Here is a 20,636-nt window from a genome sequence, read left to right as displayed (position 1 = left end):
GGATCTAGTCCTTTTACCCGAGCAAAGAGTCTGTCAAGATTCAAATACGTATTGTTATTGAGCCCATATGTCTAGCAGTTCTAATCGGGCATAGAGCGCCCTTTTTCAACTTATTAACGGGCTTTGGACCACGACTGGCTAAACGGAGTCACTAAGACAAAGCCAATAACGTATTGCATCAAATCTGACTATACCACCATCTCGAAACCAAGTCAAGAAACCATATAGAAATTTATTTATATTTAGATAAAGTCTAGATCTTTCATGGTAGATATAAAAGTGAAGTTAGATATCTGACATAGATATGAATCTTTTAGCCGAACATGGTCACAGATCTAGATCGGAGAAAAAGAAGAAGATAAAATAAAGGAAGAATTAAAGTACCTTGTAGTTGTGGCCAACACCAAGGCCTATGAGAACTATACACTTTATTGACAACTCCGATAAGGATCCGGCTAACTCACAAATTACAAAAGTAGAAGCTTGAAGACAAAGAACATATCTGTGTCGTATACTTCACATCAATCTCATATGTACCATGAAAGTTCCTAGTATCTGATACCAACGAAACATGATCTCAGAAGACGGGCGGTAGTCCGCGTGGTCAGCTTCAATCTAGCTTGTTAACATCCGAATTCAAGGAATAAATCCGAATCGAAATAGATACAATTTTTTTATATAGTTTTATGGCTGTATGGAAGGATCTAGTCCTTTTACCCGAGCAAAAGGTTTCTCAAGATTCAAATACATATTGTTATTGAGGCCATGTGTCTAGCAGTTCTAATCGGGTATAAAGCGCCCTTTTTCAACTCATTAACGGGCTTTGGACCACGGCTGGCTAGACAGAGTCACTATGACAAAGCCAATAACGTATTACATCAAATCTAACTGTACACGTATTGTTATTGAGCCCATGTGTCTAGCAGTTCTAACCGGGTATAGAGCGCCCTTTTTCAACTTATTAACAGGCTTTATTAAAAGTCTTTACATCATTTTTAATCTGAATTATCAAATCAGTTAATTCATCCAATTTTTTATCAAGAGAACCAATATGTTCACCAAAACTTTAACATGCATATGAAAAAATATCCAAGAAAGAAAACTTCGAGGTTGGTGGGATAATTATATGACCGTTGACCAAAAGGCTGTTGTTATTTGTATAACAATTTTCTCAAAAATGTCTAAATGTTTGATATGCATTTCAAGAGTCTTTGAGTAAACCAAAATATCATCAATATAGACAATGATGAAGTCTAAATATGGGTTGAAACTATCATTCATAAATTATTATTATTATTAGAACTTTAGTTAAATAAATGTGGAGACCAGAAATTGGGTATCAACAGCTTGCCCCTTTCTTTGTCCATGGAGGAGAGTGTAGAAAACGTGGACAAAGAAATATTGACACAATCCAATTTTAGGCGACCTACCAAAATACACCTTGAGCAAAAACTTGGTAAGAAATGCTTATGAAGTTATGACCGAACTCTGGCTTTTTAGCTGCCTACATATCTCAGGTTTTATAAAAATCAGGTCATATGTAGTTCAAGAGTGTAGGAGCATAACAAATTTTGATTCAAATTTGCCCCAGTATCGAATTATGGTGATACTGAAATCTTTTGATGGTAAGGTATGAAGAGATTAGCACGAATAGAGGGACGGGACAGTCCTTAAGAAACTTGAACGAGAAATGCTCCGTAGTAGTTTCTACTAATGACTTATGGTAGATAGATGATTTTCAAAAGGATGCCCCAGTGTCTAGTTATAATGAACTGAGAGAGTGTTATAAGTAAGATTTATATATGAACTTCTAAAAATCGAGTCGAGTTGAGCTTCGAAAGTGAATCCTTGACGTAGCTAGTGATGCTTGACCTTGCACTAACTTACCCTAGTTTGCTGCCTAGAGGGAGTTCCTCATTGTAATGCGTTTTCCTACAAAACATGTAAAAGGTGAAAAGTACTTGTTGCGGTCCAAAAATTTATAAATTGAAATGGTAATTTAAAGAGTAGAGTGAATATATTCAAACGATTGGTGATGTCTCCCTTTTTTTTTGTTGTGTGTGTGATGTAAGTAAAGTAACTTGTAATGTAGAGGCATCCGACTGGAGGGGCTGTTGTAATGTAAAATCTTGCATCCGATTGTGTAAATCTTGTAATGTAAAACCTTCTACTAGCGGGGTTATTGTTATGTAAAAGCCATGCATCTGGCTGTGTAAAGCTTGTAATGTAATGCCTCCGACTAGTGGGGTTGTTGTAATGTAAAAGCATGTATCCGGCAGTGTAAAACTTGTAATGTAATGCCTCCGACTAGCGAGGTTGTTGTAATGTAAAAGCATTTATCCAGCTGTGTAAAACTTGTAATGTAACACTTAATTGTAGGCGCATCTCCATCGTTGTTATGCTTGAATGCCCCCGGTCGGTGGAGCCTCGGTGACATCACTACGATGTTAGTGTCTGATTGGCGGAGTGTTGCTTCTTTTGCTTATATACAGGCTCTAATTAGCAGAGTTCAATCGATGTTTTCTATGTACAGCCTTCGGTTGGCGGAGGTTGATGATGTTTTCTATGTAGAATCTCCAATTGGTGGAGATTGATGTTGTTAGATGGCGGTCTCTGATTGGCGGAATTGTTGATGAGGTTAGATTACAAGCTCCAGCTGGTGGAGTTATTTTGATAGAAAGCTAGCTATCCTATTTTCCTATGAGGATCCTCTTTTCTTCAGTATTTGGTCTAGATCTTGAGCGCACCTGTAAAGATTTAAATAAAATATTCTTACACATAATATGTAGGTTGAAGTACTTTTAGGAAATAAAGTAGGGAAAGAGTATTTTGGCTCATGGTTATAAGAAGTTGAATGGCGCCTTCGGTCGTGCCCCGAGGCTTGATGTTATCTTTCTTGATTCTTGTATTCCTACGCCTAACGAAAATTTTTAGTTTGGGAGGGGGTGTTGATTTGTATCGACTCACGGACTGAAGCCTCGTCACTGGAATCGTTCAGCATACATCTTTTTTGTCCCACACATAGTTCCTTAACCTAGAGACTTGGCAGGTGGAAGAGTAAAAAAAATTTGAAAATAATTAGCTTGTTTTTCTAGCAAATAAGTAATTGCGTAAATATTAGGTATATATATATATATATATATATATGAGAAAAGACAGAAAATCCCCCCTAAACTTGTCCCCACAACTTACTTTAGAACTTTAACTATACAAGTGTTTCTTTACCCCCTAATTTAATTTGAATTGAATTTAATTACCCCTTAAAGAGTGACGTGACAAAATTTGTATCACCAACTTTCTATAAGTGCGTGAGAAAGGAAAAGACACCAAAAACTGACACATGTCATCCTTTTATTGGATAACATACTTAATAACTTATTTTACTAATTTTTAAATATTTTATTTTGAATTAACTTCTCTCTATATTTCTTTTTCTGCATCTTCTTTTTCATAGCCCTCATGTAGGTTGTACCATCATTTTTGAGACCAAAAGACATTACTCTATAGCAATACACCCCCCATGGAGTGATAAATGTTGTCTTCTCTGCGCCATATTCATCCATAAAGATCTGGTGATATCCTACAAAACAATCAACAAATGATTGCAGTTCATGTTCTGCATAATTATCAATGAGTATATGAATATTTGGAAGAAGAAAATCATCCTTACGACTGGCTCTGTTAAGATCTTGATAGTCCACACATATTCTGATTTTTCCATCCTTTTTCGGCACATGCACGACGTTGGCAAACCATGTGGGGTAATTTGTAACGCTCACAATGTTCGCCTCAATTTGCTTAGTTACCTCCTCTTTGATCCTTAAACTCAAATTTGGCTTGAATTTTCTTGTCTTTTGCTTAACGGGTAGACAAGTGGGATCAATTTGTAATTTGTGTAAGACAATATCAATGCTTAATCCTAGCATGTCATCATAAGAGCAAGCAAATACATCAACGTACTGCTTAAGCAACTCTATTAACTTTTTCTTTCTTTCATCTTCCAAATGTATGTTGACTCGTGTCTCCTTCATGATTTCCTCATCTCCTAAGTTGACAACCTCTGTTTCATCCATATTGGGTTTCTTCTGACTTCAACTTGCTCGATCTCGTGTCATAGATTTTCAAGCTTCATTGTTTCATCATACTCTTCATGATCTTGTTCATCGTTTTCTCCTTGCTCTGTTGATTCGTTACATGTCATAACTATTGAACGGGGATTTTTATTAATATGAGTGCTAAAAAGTGCAAAAGGTAAGTAAAAATAAATAGATATTTAAAATAACAAGAAATTTTTAAAGAAAAATAAAGAATTTTTATTTCAAAGCATTTTAGCTTTTAGAAGAGGCAAGAAACAAAAGATTAGGCATGATTGAAGCCTCAATTTGATCATGCGAATTTTAAATTAAAAACTTCTTTTCCATACTACCGTGACTCTGGTTGAAATAGGGACGGGCTGATGGTCTAGTTTTGCAAGATTTCTCCATGTTCTGTATCACGAATGGTCAATTTGTTGAGATTTATCTCTTCCTCTTCTCCAGCCATGGCCATGAATAGATTTCCTATTCCTTCTATGATGTGATCATCACCAGCTTGATCTGGAATCAAAGGTTTTTCTGGTCCGAAGACTGTATTGCTTTTCCTCTGGTGGAATCTTCCCGAGGCAAGCTCATATCCGAGTATGTTGGTGCCTCTCTGATGCTTCATCTAGATTGGCTCAACTATGCCATTGGACTTTAGTCCAAGTCCGCTCTTTGGTTGATACCCATACTTCAACATCTGTGACGTAACCATTTTTGCTGTACTATACAATTTTGTATCATCTGGCTCTTCTTCCTCACCAACCCTTACAGCTTGCATGATTTCCACACTGTGAAAAGTGGCTCCGTCTAACTCATCGGCCATTGGAATAGAATTAACAGAAAGAATAGGGTGACTGAGCTCCCCGTGAATGGTAACCTCTGTGCGACCCTATTCAAACTTTACACACTGATGAAGGGTGGAAGGAACCGCTCTTGCCATGTGAACCCATGGTCTTCCCAACAACAGGTTGTAGTTGGATGATACATCCATCACTTGAAATAGGATGGGGAAATTTAGCTAGCCCTACTTGCAACGTGAGATAGATCTCTCCAATGACACTTCTTTGCACTCCATCAAAAGTTCTAACTTTCACATGACTTTCCTTTATATCTCTGGTCCATATTAACTCCGAAATCCCTCAAAGTGGTAAAAGGATAGATGTTGCATCCAGAACCACCATCGATTAGAACTCAAGTCATAATCTTATCACCACATTTGACTGCGATGTGAATCGCTTTATTGTGCCTAGCCCCTTCCGCAGGTAACTCATCATCATGGAAAGAGATCTTGTTAGCTTCCACTATTCTTCCAATCATTGAAGCTAAGGTTTCACTTGTGGTATCTTTTGGAATGTTCACTCTGTCTAACACTTCCATCAAAGAATTCCTGTTAGCTTCAGAACTCATAAGGAAAGACAAAATGGATATGTGGGATGGCGTCTTCTTCAGCTGCTCTTCGACTGAATAGTCTTTGGGCTGCATCTTCTTCCAAAATTTTGTGGCTTCAGAATCGGTAACATTCTTCTTTGGATTCTGTTCTTTTCCAAGATCTCTTTGATTTAGATCCTCTGGGGCATAAAACCTCCCCGACCTAGTCATCACTTGAGCCACAACAATATCAATTGTCTTGCCCTTGGCGTCTCTTCTGTAGTCCCACGGGACTGCTTTGGTGTCATGTTTAGGATTTGTAGCGATTAGAGTGGTCACTACTACTCTTAGGATATATGTTTGGACAATCAGAGGATCGCTTAGTTGAACAGTGATAATAGGTTGTGCTGAAGATGTCATGGCATCTGGTTCATCTATATCGGGACAGTCAGGGCCCCCATATTCTTTATCTAGAGTAAGCATGTTGACTTACCAATTCTCATGGTTTGGCAAGGGGTAATTGTTCACATTAGGAGGCGCTGGAGTGCATTTGATTACTTCTCTTCTGATAAAAGACTCGATTTGGTTCTTCAAACCATTACAATCTTCGGTGTCGTGTCCTTGGACTCCCGAGTGGTAAGCGCATCGCTTGTTTCCATCAAAATTATGAGGGATTGGATCAGGAAGTTCTCCTTCAACTAGTTGCAACACTCTCGTTGTCTTAAACCTTTCAAACAATTGGGCATAGGGTTCGGCAATCGGTGTGTAAGCGTGAGCATTTCTAGCTTCTAGATTTGGATGTGGTCTCAGTGCATATGCAGGTCTACTTTGGTGGATTGGTGCTTGGACAGGGACATATGGTCTTGGTGTATTTTGGTGTGCTAGTGCTTATGGTGGATTATAGTGTGGTTGGGTATTATATACTGGGTATGGGACGTAAGAAGTATGTGCAACAATTTGGAGATTTTTGGGGTATTGATGGGATGGTCCTCCCTGTTGGTAAGTGACAGCTAAAACATCCTCCCTTTTCTTCTTGATGCCGCTAATTGAACCTGATTGTATGGCCCTACTTGCAGCTTGAAATGAGACCATCGACTGAATCTTCCCAAATTTGACACATTCCTTTATGAAGTCTCCCATCTTGACCAATTCTATGAACTTCTGGCCTATCATTGACATCATCTTGTCAAATTAGATACCTTCTTAAGCTCAAATAAAGTACTTCGAGATCTCACTCTCATCTACTGGTGGTTGCACTCTTGTGACTTCAATTCTCCAACGTCATGCGTACTCCTGGAAATTCTCAAATGGCTTCTTTTGTATGTTGTTCAATAAGAATCTTTCGGCTGTAATTTCAGTATTGAATCTGAAATGATTCATGAAGTCGTCATCCATTTCCTGCCAGTCACGCCATTTGCGAGGGTCCTGGCGCGTATACCAGGTCAATGCTTCTCCAAATAGACTCCGGATGAACAACATCATCCTTTGCTTCTTATTTCTTCCTACACCGACTAATTTGTCACAGTACACCCTTAAATATGCGTGAGGGTCACCTTTTCCATCATACATGTCAAACTTCGGTGATTTGTACCCTAGCGACACGTTAATATCTAGATGGATGCATAGGTCATCACAATTAAGGCTTTCCGTCCCCTTAGTAACTTGTAAGCTTTTCAATTCCTTTCTTAGACCATGAAGTTGGGAATTTATCGATGCATCCTCTTCCAACCAAGCATCTTTCTCCATTTTTGCATATTGATCGACCTCATATGGGATATTAACGGCAGGTGGCGTTGGAAGGTAGGAGCTCCAGTGGCATATACTGGTGGAACATGTGGCTCGTAGGGAGCGGCGACTTGTGCCCCAAGTAACTTCTGCATTGTAGGTATGGTAGGGTCGCAATTAGGGAGGTCAGGAATGGTCCTGACTGGGGTTAGAGAAGCTGGTGGAACTCGACCGTGTGCGAGAGCATGTTGTGTTTGTTCTGGCTGATTTGGCAAGTCGGCAGGCAGATCATCCTTTGGGAAGTAGATAGGCATCTTGAAAGTAGGGAAAGTGGTAGCCGACAGTTTGGTCAAGTCTCGCACTTGGCATAATTCTTCCCTCAAGATCTCGAGTTCTTGCTGCATGTGAGCCATTTTCTCTTCATTTTGGATGTCTGTCATGTTTCGAGAACCTTCGGGGTTCTCAATAGGTATCATTATGTTTGCAGCAACGTTGAACTCGTCATTATCAGTCATCTTTCCTTAGGATCGAAGGTTGTATCGTGGGCCAGCCAGTTTGTAATTCGACACAAATCAATGCACTTTTGGAGATAAATGATGAAAGAGAAAGGAAAACAAAGGAAAAGAAAAACTATGTTAGTTTGGGAGATATTGAAAGATGTAACAGATATGTAAGTGTAACACATATATACGCCAATTTGGCGACATTCAAAATGCGTCCTAATATAGAACCTCTTTTTGCCTGAGGTAGGCCTACGTTGTAATTAATTTGATAATAAATGATCCATTTAAACACATTCTAGATTTGGAGCAAACATAGCTTAATTGATTAAGGTAGTCTTGGATGTTACATTAAGGTAGGCGATCATAGGCCTAAGAAATGAAAATACAACGGTGGCCATAAGGCATACAAGAGGGATAGGTCATATGGCACTTTAAGGAGCTTATGAGAGAGTTCAAAGAAAAAAAAAATCTACGGCCAGGTTGGGGCATCATCATCATCATCGTCCACATCATAGTAAGGACTCGGGTGGTACTCTGGAGACTCTTCAAGGTCGTGCTCGGGTGAAATATCTATCACCCCTCCATCTCTTGGGTCATAGATGTTAGAACCTGATTCAGAAACCTCCATGGGGCCTTCCCACACCTCTTCTTCTAGGTCCTCTTCGGGATCCTCCTCTGGGTCTTCTTCAAGGCCCTCTTCAGAATCCTCTTTTGGGTCCTCTTCTGGGTCTTCTTCTTGATCCTCTTTTGTATCCTCTTCTGGCTCTTCTTCCTTCTCTTCCTCTTCTTCCTAAACCACCTAGATTAAATAGTCGAGGGATCCAGGAACTATCTGATTGTACATGGGTATAGTGAATCCCATGTGAGGAAGCACTGATTTTCTAACCCAATCAATCTGTTGGTTGTCTACAAACCCCCAATTCCCTCGTACGCTTGGATAAGCCATATGACTCATAGCATTTTGCCAAGTGTAATATTCCGGCGTACACCAGCTTTCCTCTCCTATGTCTAAATCGATCACATATTCCCACTCGGCTTGCAAATTGTTTATGCGTTCTAGTGAGACTGAAGTGAAGGCCTCTTCATGTGATCCCATGACCGATGCAGAATGTCTTGGATAACTCTAAATTACCGCATAACCCGAAGAGGTGCTTATGGTTGAATCCCCAATTAGCCCAACTAACTCGATAAAGACAAAATATTAGGTACTTGCAAATGCCAATCCTATTATCCAAGAAAACTTCCATTGGATGGTATCTCCTGTAAGGTTTTTCAAAAATGTGTACCACTCTTCCCTTCCTGTCGGTGCGCCTACCTAATTTCATAGACAATCTTCGTGGCTTTCTGTCACGCCCCAAAAATTCGTAGACTAAACTAGAGCCAAAAACAAGGGTTCTAGAGTGTGATATTGAGAATTAAAGTCATAGATGAGACTTTACGTGCTTGGAATGAGGGTTTAGTGGTTGAACGTCAAGGAACATCTTACACCCTGTAACCTTATAGACTAACCTAAGTCTTAGCATGTGGGGTTGTCAAGCCTAGAGAGTGGGCAACGACCTAAGCAAGCAAGGTAGAGTGGAAGAGAACTTGTTCTTTGATGGACCTAGTTGGCGATTGGGCAGCATGATCGCCCAAGTGACTTGGAGATGCGGCAATGTGCACTTGGGGACTCCTAGTGAGCTGTCCCCTTGGCCTAAGTTCTGGAAATTTGTGCGAACTAAGACGTAGCTCGCCAGTTGGATTGGCGAATCACCAAGCCGTCTGCCCCATCGCCTAAGTGGCCTGCTCAACTTAATGAGCTACTGGAAAATTAGGCGAGGCAAGGGTCCACTTGGCGAGTCGCCTAGTGCCCTTGGCAAGTCGCCTAGTGCCCTTGGCGAGCCATGAGGGTGCAAAGGGTGAGGTAAGTCGTGAAGGCTTGTAATTTTTAAGTTAAAATGTTTAGGGTCCTTAGTTCTTTTCCAAAGTTGACCCTACATTATTTTATTCCCTTACTAGCAAGTATATAAGCTAATTAGACCTAAGTTTACCTCAATTAAGTCATTTTCCCTAGAATCCAAAGAAAACCCAACTTCATCCTCTCTAAAGAATATTTCTCTCTCTAGAAAACCCCCATTGAAGAAGAAGATAGAGCTTGAATCTTGGGTCATGAACAAAGTCCATTGTTGAGAGCTTGTGCTAGGGCTTTGATTAAAGGTATGTTTAGATTTTCATCTATGGGTTCTTCCACCCCATCGAGCCCCCTTAGTAATCTCCCAATTATGGATCAAAAGCCCAAATTGAGCTAGGGTTCTTCTTACTTTGTGGGTAGGGTTTAGGTATGATTCCAATCTAGTGGATAATACCCAATTATGATTGATTTAGCTTTGTTTATTGATATTATGATGAATTAATGTGATTTCTATGGTAAACCCTAGTCTGAATTGATGAATGTGATAATTGTGGGTTTTTGCCATTAGAAGTGAAATTGAAGGTTCATGAGTAATCTTCCTAAATCAATGTCATGAATAGTAATTGATCAAAGTTAGGATTATATAATCAAGAAATGAACTAGACATTATCAAATATGATTGATATAGACTTGTAAAGTTAGAATTGAACCTTTATGATCAATTGAGACTAGAATCACCTAGTAATGAAAGATGTGATCAAAATACCTTGAAATCTAGGTATAAAGAAGACACTATGAAATAAACCTTGAGAGTAAGGTTGTTATCATTATACCTAGGGCTTTAAGGTGAAGCTAATGTGATTAACTATTGATAATAAGGTTTTGACAGTAAAGTCTAAAAGAGAATAGAAGTCTAATAGGTTAAATTGTGGTCAAAGGCCTATACTCACCTAACCTACCTTATAAATGCTTGATAGATGAAAGTGATAGAATCACTTGAACATGGATTGATTGTCAAGGACATTCTTCCATGAGAGATGAGTGTTAAGCAAGGCTTATCAAGTAAATCTTAGGGTGTATGCTTGGCTCCAAGTGGATATTGACAATGAGATGGAGTGTACCACAAGGGAGGGTCCAGGCTATAACTAGAAAGGAGAACCACACCTAGCTGATGTAAGGCTATCCAAGATAAAGGGGAAACTCTTACGTAGTAGAGTGTGAGTTTTCCCAAAGTTAGGTCTCATTAGATGGGAAACTTCACATAGTTGAGTTAAGGTTCTTAGTAGCAATCTCCATATCCTATCAACTAAGACATGCTTGAGAAGCATCTTGTAGTGTTCTAAAGCATAATTGAACTAAGGCTTACTTAATGAAGTACCTCATAGTGTTCAAGAGTATAAGTGTACTTAGACATACTTAAGGTAGTATATCATATAGTCCATGTGTAGAAGGATCTTAGACATGATTAAGAGAAATATCTCATAGTGTTCAAAGTATAAGAGGATCTAGACATGCTTACGTAAGTAACTCATAGTATCCATGCTAATAGTGAACTTAGACATATTAAAGGAAGTATCTCAGAGGGTTCAACCTAGTAATGAACTAAGATGTGATTAAGAGAAGTACCTCATAGTGTTTTAAAGTATAAAGAGAGGATCTAGGTTCCAAGTCAAGAAATAATATTAAGAGGACTTAAAAGTAATACTTAGCATGATTAATATTATGGGATGCTATGATTGCATTGCACAAGTATGACTTAAGGTTGTTATAGAAAATTATAAGAGTTAAGTTAAATAATGAGGCCAAAGGTGGGTGAATATGGCTATGCGAACTTTAAGGTTATGCTTAGTGGGAACGGTAGTATGTGATGCCTTTCATGCATTGCACAATATGCTTTGAGATTACTTAGAAGTATGGTGCCCTTACGGTATAGAAACTTATAGACTTGACCGTGTGTATAGGCCATGATTGAGACGACAAAAAAGGGATACTTTGCTTGAGTGGTATTATGGGATGCTATTCTTGCTGTTCACGTGTATGCTTTTGAGGTTACTTGAGAATGGTGCTATTATGGTATAGATGAGTAAGAGTCTATTATGCTTATGTGCTTATGACTTGTCTCCTATGCTCATTAACTATGTTTAATGTTGACTTATGTTTTTTGATGCTTATGTTGGAGATTATGCTATGACTATGATGATTATGTTATGAACTTGTGATTACCTCGTATGCTTATGTCGTATGTTGACTAACCATTTTGAGATGTTCTTATGATGTTGTGTTAGCTTTCATACTAGGTACATTTTGTACTAACACATATTGTCTACATTCTAATCAAATGTAGTTTGGAGATTGAGTTGCTTTGGAGGCTAGTTTCTAAGGTGCAAGAAGACTTGAAGAATTGGTGAGTAATCATAGCTTCGAGGACAAACCCTTATGTTTCCCTTATGTCATTTCTTTAGGTTGTAGACATTTATGTGGGCTGCTTCCCAAGTCTTTTAGTCAAGAGTTTTTAATAGATGGTTTGAGACAAAGTTGTAGTAAAGACTTTTGTTTGCTTATGGAAAGGTTTTTTGATAGTATGATCTAAAGAATTTTTAAATTTTCCAATATTTTCTATTACCTATGTTATGATTATGCTAAGGGCTTGTATGAGACCCCTTCGGGTTCCAGTACACAGTTTTACATCTAGGGGTACCCCTGGATCGTGACAAACTTGGTAATCAGATCAAAAGGTTAGAATGGTTCTAGGACTGTCTCAAACCACATCTAGTAGAATCTTGTTCATAAATATGAAGCGCGCCACATTTTATGAATAGGAGGCTATTGGATGCTTAGGAAAAGTCTCACTTTTCATTCTCTTAGTCGTGCCATAGAGTTTGGCTTTAGTAGGCCCTTTTTTTAATCCGTGCCTTTGGTTTTTTAGGGTATGGCTAATACAAGGACTTATGCTAGGAGAGTTTAGGAAGGTGATGAGGAGCAATAGGTTCCTCTTCAAGTTCCAAACCAAGTCCCTCCACAAGCTCTTACTCAAGTTCCAAATGACCCTCCAATTGGGAATGACAGTCTTGCGGAGCTTAGGGCTTCTATGCAATTATTGACTCAAGCCTTGACGGTGAAATCCAATAGAGAGGTGGTAGCTCCGGCAAACCCAATAAGGGGGATGGCTTCTTCTAGGGTGAGAGAGTTTTTAAGGATGATCCCTATGGAGTTCTATGACTCCAAAGTGGAGGAAAATCCTCAAGGTTTTGTAGATGAGGTGCATAAGGTGCTTGCTATCATGGGATTAACTATGGTAGAGAAAGCGGACCTAGCCGCTTACCAATTGAGGGATGTAGCATAAATTTGTCATGAGCAATGGAAAGATTGTAGACCAATAGAAGAGGGCCCAATAGAGTGGGAAGAGTTCAGAAAGGAATTTCATGATAGGTTCTTTCCCCTAGAGTTGAGGGAACTAACGATGCAAGAATTCATAAATCTTAAGCAAGGGGGTATGAGTGTGAAAGAGTATTCCCTTAAGTTGACCCAACTATCCAAATATGCTCCAACCATAGTGGGGGATTCAAGGGCCAAGATGATTAAGTTTGTGATGGGAGTGTCCGAACTAGTGGTCAATGAATGTCGTTCGGCAATGCTTATCCCTAGTATGAATATTTCCCGTCTCATGGTGCATGCTCAACAAATTGAGGAGCAAAAGCTTAAGAAAATGAATAGAGAGGGAAAAAGAGCTAGAACCGATGATGGGAACTTTCCCGATGCTAAGTCTAATATAAAAGGTTGGCCAGGACTAAACTAAGGTATTCCGGTCAAGATTCTTCCAACACCCGTAGGTTTGACCAAGAGAAGGGTAGTGGGTCTCCTTTTTCCAAGTCTACTTGCTCCAAGTGTGGGAGGAGTCACTAGTGGTTCGGATGATAGTGCTAAAAAGAATAATAGGTTTTATGCTCTCCAATCTAGAGAAGATCAAGAGTGATCTCCTTATGTCCCTTCCGGTATGTGTTTCATGTTTTGGTAATTTTTTGGATTTCCTGTCTTTTATGAATTGTTATGACGGGCTTGAAGTTGTCTTTAATATGAATGATGCTTCATTGATGCCTTATATTATGAATTATATTTAGAAGAACTTGTTTAAGATTACTCCCAAGGGGGAGATAGTGTGCCTATTTAGTAAGGTTATTGTGTGTTTATGTTGTCACGACCCGAGCCTACACCCTGGACGTGGCCGGCACTCGAAGACCATTGCTGGTCCCCAAGCGAACCCTCATCCTGGCTGACTACAAGCAGAAAACTGATTCAAGCATACAAAGCTTTAAAACTGAAATAAAAGTTCATAAAACTTAAATACAAATCGTAAGTCCAAAGAAAACTCTGTATAATAAAATATATACAACTCGCCATAAAAAGGCCACTTTAGTCTTTAAAACATTTAATAAAATAAATGATACAGACTTCTCAACTATACTGACTATCTATGAAGCCTCTAACTGATAAAGATGGAAGTCGGGACAAGACCCACGACATCCTAACAACTGATATAACTGAAAGGTAAATGAAATCCTCCGAAAGCAAGGAGGCTCACCATAGCTAACTCGGACTCTCGGATGTATCAACGAAGCTCCTGTTGATGATCCTGAATACCTGTGTTTGCATCATGAGAAGATGCAGGCCAAATGGCTCAGTACGTGGAATGTACGAGCATGTAAGAGGAATTCTAAAACATAAACATAAGCTTGAAACTTGATAGAAATGAAACATACTTACCTCTTCTCAAACTTACTCAACTCAAGGAATACTCAAGGGTACTCAAAACTACTCAAACTTACTCAACTCAGAAGTACTCAAGGATAAGATACTCAACTCCGAGATTAGATACTCAACTCAAGGATATGATATTCGACTCAAAGATATGATATTCGACTCTGGATACTCAACTCTGGATACTCAACTTTGAATACTCAACTAAATATGACTGAACTCATTTCAATATAAAGCAATTTAAAACAAGTGCAATATAAAGAAACAAACTGTTTAAAAACATGCTGTCAAATCTGTGTGTATGCAAGGATACAACATAACTCTGAAATGTATATAAAAATACAATAAACTGATGTATATAAAAATACAATAACTTCTGTGGGAGTTTCTCTAACCGACAACCATCACATAAGAGCTATAGTGATGATACAGCGATCTACCTCACGCTGCCAGCGCATCCTATACCCGGCCAAAGGTATAGGACCTGAACTGCCTAATGGATCCACTAGTCTATTTCGAAAAAGGTTCATCTAAAAAGTATGACCCTTTTCTACCCATGGTGGCTACATGGTTTATGGAGGCTGTGAGTTGTCTAAACTCTCCCCCATATCGGTGCTCAATACTACTCCCAAAAATATACTAGCTCTTATGTTTTAAAAACATACTTCTTTCTGCTGATTTGAGATAATTGCTCAAAAACTTAGCTCAAAGGCTATCTTGGAAATCTCAGTTTCCCTGCTTGCTTCATTTAGAAAGCTATTACTCTTTTCTGAAAACTAGCCCGAAGGCCCTTTGGAAATCTCAGTTTCCGTTCTTATTTAAATGTGAAAACATTTATAAACTCTTTGGGAATACTTAGTCCCCATATACTTTTGAAGAAAAAGACTTCAAACTTTACTCTTTACTCTTTACTGAACTCAAAACTTAAGTCTTAAAACAAAGTTAAAACGTTTGTAAAAGACTTCTTAAAATATGGTTCATACCGAATTATGGACATGAACTACTCAATGCAAGGTTTTCAATAACCATAGATAGAACTCAAATACTTGGAACTCAAGAACTTCAATGATATTACTAATTTCAAGAATGCTCAACTCAGAGGGTTCGTGCGGAATTATAAGCATGAACGACTCAACTCAAAGACTCAAAGATACTTCTCTTCTCAAGACTGCTCGACTTATAGGATTCATGCGGAATTATGGGCATGAACAATTCAACTCAAAGACTTTATGGGTAACATGTAATAGTCCCATGCTTAGAAATATAATCTCAAAGGGGATTAGGAACTCAATACTCAAGACTTAGAACTTGAAGATACTACTCCTCTCAAAGATACTCAACTTCTGGAGTTCATGCGGAATTTATGGGCATGAACGACTTGACTCATAGCTTTTCATAACATTATGAAACTCATGTATGTGACTCTTCTCATTCTCTGACTTACTTCCTCAAAACTTAGTTCAAATCGATAGTTGATCTCAAAGGATTCACAATTGAACTCAAAGGCTTCCTTGAACTCTACTCTTAACTCTCTCTTGAATTTGAATTATGAATTCAAGAGTTATGATTCATGATATGAAGGATCTCAATAACAACATAGATATTCGATAATTAGGAATAGAACTTTTAAAAGAAACATGAATTCAAGAACTCAAAATTAACTTATCTCAAGAATACTCAAATATAGGGAAAGTATCCTAGATTTCTCTTTTACTGATCTGAAAGTAGATGTAGGGCGTGCGGACGAACTAGTCCAACACTATGATAGCCTTACATAACTAGAAGAAAAATATTCTTGAAGAATCTTTAAGAATCTTGAAGAATCTTGGAGAAGAACTTGATTAGAAGCCATGAAACCCTAGCTTGAAGGTAAACAATCAAGAAACCTTTCTTGAGATTCTTGAGTTAGTTTCTTAAAATCTCTATAGCCAAAAATTATGAATTTCATGAGTGAAGATGAAAATCTGATTGTTTTGAGTTTTTTTATTAGTCAAGAAATTCGTTGATGGTTTTCTTGGAGGTAAAAAGACAAAAACCGATTATTTTCAATATTTTCCCATCGGCTAATTCGTAACAGCACTGTATAGGTTACTAAAATAGTCATAACTTTTTACTCAGATATTGGATTGACGTGAAATTGGTGGGGTTGGAAAGTAGATTCAATTACCTTTAATTGGATAGGTTATGGCTTAGGTAACTCTTAATATTCTAAGAGATATGGTCGTTTAAAGTTGACCTAAGCAGAATCTTACTTCAAAACTTAATAAACTTCAAGAACACTTATTAAGAACTCATCAAGAACTTAAATCCATAAATTTCAAGAACGAAATTACGCTGAATAAATCATGATTGGCGTGTGGGTGAAAGAACCCAACACTATGGAAGCTTACATACCTCTTAGGGATCAAACCCATGGCGACAATCCGCAACAACTCTCAAGAATTTCGACGAACGCTTCGATCCTTTTTCTTTTCTCCTCTTTTCTCTTCTTCTTTTATCTTCTTGAACTCTCAACTAAAATCCTAGGCGTAAACTAGGATTATAAAACTGAACCTAATAGGATTATACCCTTAAAATATTACTAAAAACGAATTAAATCTGATTGGGTAAGGAAAAGACCAAAATGACCCTCTCTATTTTCGGCTAACTTTCCTTAACTGGGCAGCCTATCTTCAAAAAGCCATATCTCACTCATCCGACCTCGAAACTTAGGAAAATTAGCGGCGTTGGAAAGATAATTCAAATATCTTCGCTACAGTATCTGGTAGCACACCTAAATCATCGTGATCTAGGAGTTATGGTCGTTTGAAGTCGACCCAAAACTCATACTTAAGCATAACTTGCAAAATTTCAGATTTTGCTATTTCCAATTTAATTCTTTTTGAAACTCAAGGTGTTACATCTAGTGACCTTACCACTTAAGAAATTTTAAATTCCTTGGTAAAATCTCACTCACTACGAAGAACGGTTCGAGTCTTAGTTCGAAATATTTTTGGGGTGTTACATATGTGTTATCATGATTTCCTTAAGTGCATGTTCATGAAAATTCCTAGCTCTTGTTAGAAATGACTTAGATGCATTATTTTCCTCATGTTGTAATGCATTTGAGTAGAGTTGCATATAGAATTCATGAGATATGTATTTGAGCATGCTTTAGTTTTTGGAGTTGAAAGATTCCTCCTTGAAATGAATGCATTTTGAGAATAAATTGTGTATGGGCTCCAGCATGTTATGACTAGGAGATGGTAGTTCCTCCTTGAATATGACTAGTTCTAAAAATGTCATGCCCAAATGGGTTGTTGTTGAAGTTCCTACTTCCTTTTGTTGCATTGAGTATGTTTGGTGGGAATTGAAGTTTTCCTCCTTGTTTATGTGCATTAGATATGTTGCATGCATGATGGGCTGCAAGTCTAGGGTCGTTTCCTTTAATTGGTGTTTAGAATTGTTATTCGAGGAAGAATATTCCCAAGGGGGAGATATTGTAACGCCCTAGAAATTTGTAGACTTAACTAGAGCCAAAACCTAGGGTTCTAGAGTGTGATGTTGAGAATTAGAGTCATAGATGAGACTTTGCGTGCTTGGAATGAGGGGTTTTGTGTTTGAAAGTCAAGGCACATCTAACACCCCGTAACCTTATAGAATAACCTAAGTCTTTGCATGTGGGGTTGTCAAGCCTAGGGAGTGGGCAAGGACCTAAGCTAGCAAGGTAGAGTGAAAGAGAACTTGTTCTTCGATGGACCTAGTTTCCGATTGGGCAACATGATCTCCCAAGTGACTTAACGATGCGCCAAAGTGCAATTTGGGTTGCCTAGTGGGCTGTCCCCTTGTTCTAAGTTCTGGAAATTTGTGCGAGCTAAGACATAGTTCGCTAGTTGGATTGGTGAATCGCAAAGCTGCCTCCCCTATCGCCTAAGTGGCCTTATCAACTTAGTGTGCTACTGGAAAATTGGGCGAGCCAAGGTTCCACTTGGAGAGTCGCCTAGTACCCTTGGTGAGCCATGAGGGTGCAATGGGTGCGGTAATTCGTGAAGGCTTGTAATTTTTAAGTTAAAACGTTTAGGGTCCTTAGTTCTTTTCCAAATGTGACTCTACATTATTTATTCCCTTCCTAGCAAGTATATAAGCTAATTAGACTTAAGTTTACCTCAATTAAGTCATTCTCCCTAGAATCCAAAGAAAACCCAACTTCATCCTCTCCAAAGAATATTTCTCTCTCTAGAAAACCCCCATTGAAGATGAAGATAGAGCTTGAATCTTGGGTCAAGAACAAAGTCCATTGTTGAGAGCTTGTTCTAGGGCTTTGATTAGAGGTATGTTTAGATTTTCATCTATGGGTTCTTCCACCCATAGAGCCCCCTTTGTTAGTCACCCGATTTTGATCAAAAACCCTAATTGAGCTAGGATTCTTCTTATATTATGGGTAGGGTTTGGGTATAATTCCAATCTAGTGGATAATACCCAATTATGATTGATTTATCTTCGTTTATTGATATTATTATGAATTCATGTGATTTCTATGGTAAACCCTAGTCTAAATCGATGAATGTGATAATTGTGGGTATTGCCATTAGAGGTGAAATTGAAGGTTCACGAGTAATCTTCATAAATCAATGTCATGAATAGTACTTGATCAAACTTAGGATCATATAATCAATAATTGAACTAGACCTTATCAAATATGATTGATCTTGACTTGTAAAGTTAGTGTTGAACCTTTATGATCAATTGAGACTAGAATCACCTAGTAATAAAAGATGTGATCAAACTGTCTTGAAATCTAGGTATAAAGAAGAGATTAAGAAAGAAACTTTTAGAGTAAGGTTGTGATCATTATAGCTAGGGCTTTAGGGTGAAGCTATTGTGATTAACTATTCATGTTAAGGCTTTTAGAGTAGAGTATAAAAGAGAATAGAAGTCTAATAGGTTGGATTGTGGTGAAAGTCCTATACTCACCTAACCTACCGTATGAATTCTTGATAGATGAAAGTGATACAATCACTTGAACATGTATTGATTGTCTAGGACATTCTTCCTTGAGAGATGAGTGTTAAGCAAGGCTTAACAAGTAAATCTTGGGGTGTATGCTTGGCTCCAAGTGGATATTGATAGTGAGATGGACTGTCACACAAGAGAGGGTCCGAGCTCCAAGTAGAAAGGAGAACCACACCTAGGTGATGTGAGGACTATCCAAGATAAAGGGGGAACTCTTACGTAGTAAAGTGTGGGTTTTCCCAAAGTTAGGTCTCATGAGATGGGAGCCTTCACATAATTGAGTTATGGTTCTTAGTAGCAATCTCCATATCCTATCAACTAAGACATGCTTGAGAAGCATCTCGTACTGTTCTAAAGCATAATTAAACGAAGACTTACTTAATGAAGTACCTCATATTGTTCAAGAGAATAAGTGCACTTAGACTTACTTAAGGTAGTATCTCATGGATTCCATGTGTAGAAGGAACTTAGATATGCTTAAGAGAAGTATCTCATACTATTCAAAGTATAAGAGGATTCAGACAAGCTTACGCAAGTAACTCATAGTATCCATGCTAATAGTGAACTTAGACATATTAAATGAAGTAGCTCATAGGGTTCAACCTTGTAATGAACTAAGATATGCTTAAGATATGTACCTCATAGTGTTCTAAAGTTTAAAGAGAGGAACTAGGTTCCAAGTCAAGAAATAATAGTAAGAGGACCTAAAAGTGGTACTTAGCATGATTAGTATTATGTGATGCTATGATTGCATTGCACAAGTATGACTTAGGGTTGTTAAAGAAAAGATTTGAGATAGGATTGTGCCCTAGTTGCCCCTCCTAGTTATAGTAGACTAAAGGTGAGAGATTCCCTTAGTTATACGAGTGAAGCTAAATAATGAGGCCAACGGAGGGTGAATATGACTAAGATAACATCAAGGTTATGCTTAGTGTGAAGGGTAGTATAGGATGCCTTTCATGCATTGCACAAGTATGCTTTGAGATTACTTAGAAGTATGGTACCCTTATGGTATAGAAGCTTAGAGACTTGACCGTGTATATAGGCCATGATTGAGATGACAAAAAAGGGATACTTTTCTTGTGTGGTATTATGGGATGCTATTCTTGCTTTTCACATGTATGCTTTTGAGGTTACTTGAGAATGGTGCTATTATGGTATAGTTGACTAAGAGCCAATTATGCTTATGTGATTATGTCTTGTCACCTATGCTTATTAACTATGTTTTATGTTGACTTATGTTTATATGATGCTTATGTTGGAGATTATGCTATGACTATGATGATTATGTTGTGACCTTGTGATTACCTCGTATTCTTATGT

General features: G+C 38.2%; 1 protein-coding gene across 1 annotated transcript; it reads right to left on the bottom strand.

The window, feature by feature from the left end:
- Positions 1 to 6,728: 6,728 nt before the first annotated feature.
- Positions 6,729 to 7,687, bottom strand: LOC125859066 (uncharacterized). Its single transcript, XM_049538803.1, has 2 exons — positions 7,177 to 7,687; positions 6,729 to 7,057 (listed from the first exon to the last, which is right to left on the bottom strand). Exons 1-2 carry the CDS (start codon positions 7,685 to 7,687, stop codon positions 6,729 to 6,731), a joined length of 840 nt encoding a protein of 279 aa, XP_049394760.1.
- Positions 7,688 to 20,636: the final 12,949 nt, after the last annotated feature.

Source organism: Solanum stenotomum, chromosome 3 (genome assembly GCF_019186545.1).
Source record: "Solanum stenotomum isolate F172 chromosome 3, ASM1918654v1, whole genome shotgun sequence".
Lineage (NCBI taxonomy): Eukaryota > Viridiplantae > Streptophyta > Magnoliopsida > Solanales > Solanaceae > Solanum > Solanum stenotomum.
Note: the sequence above shows the minus strand (reverse complement) of the source record. Positions and strands in the feature narration are given on the sequence as shown.

Coding starts and splice junctions, on each gene's coding strand:
- LOC125859066 (XM_049538803.1), bottom strand. CDS start 7,687: ATGACTGATAATGACGAGTTCAACGTTGCTGCAAACATAATGATACCT. Junction 7,058..7,176: donor AAAATGGAGAAAGATGCTTG/GTTGGAAGAGGA, acceptor GCATCCATCTAG/ATATTAACGTGTCGCTAGGG.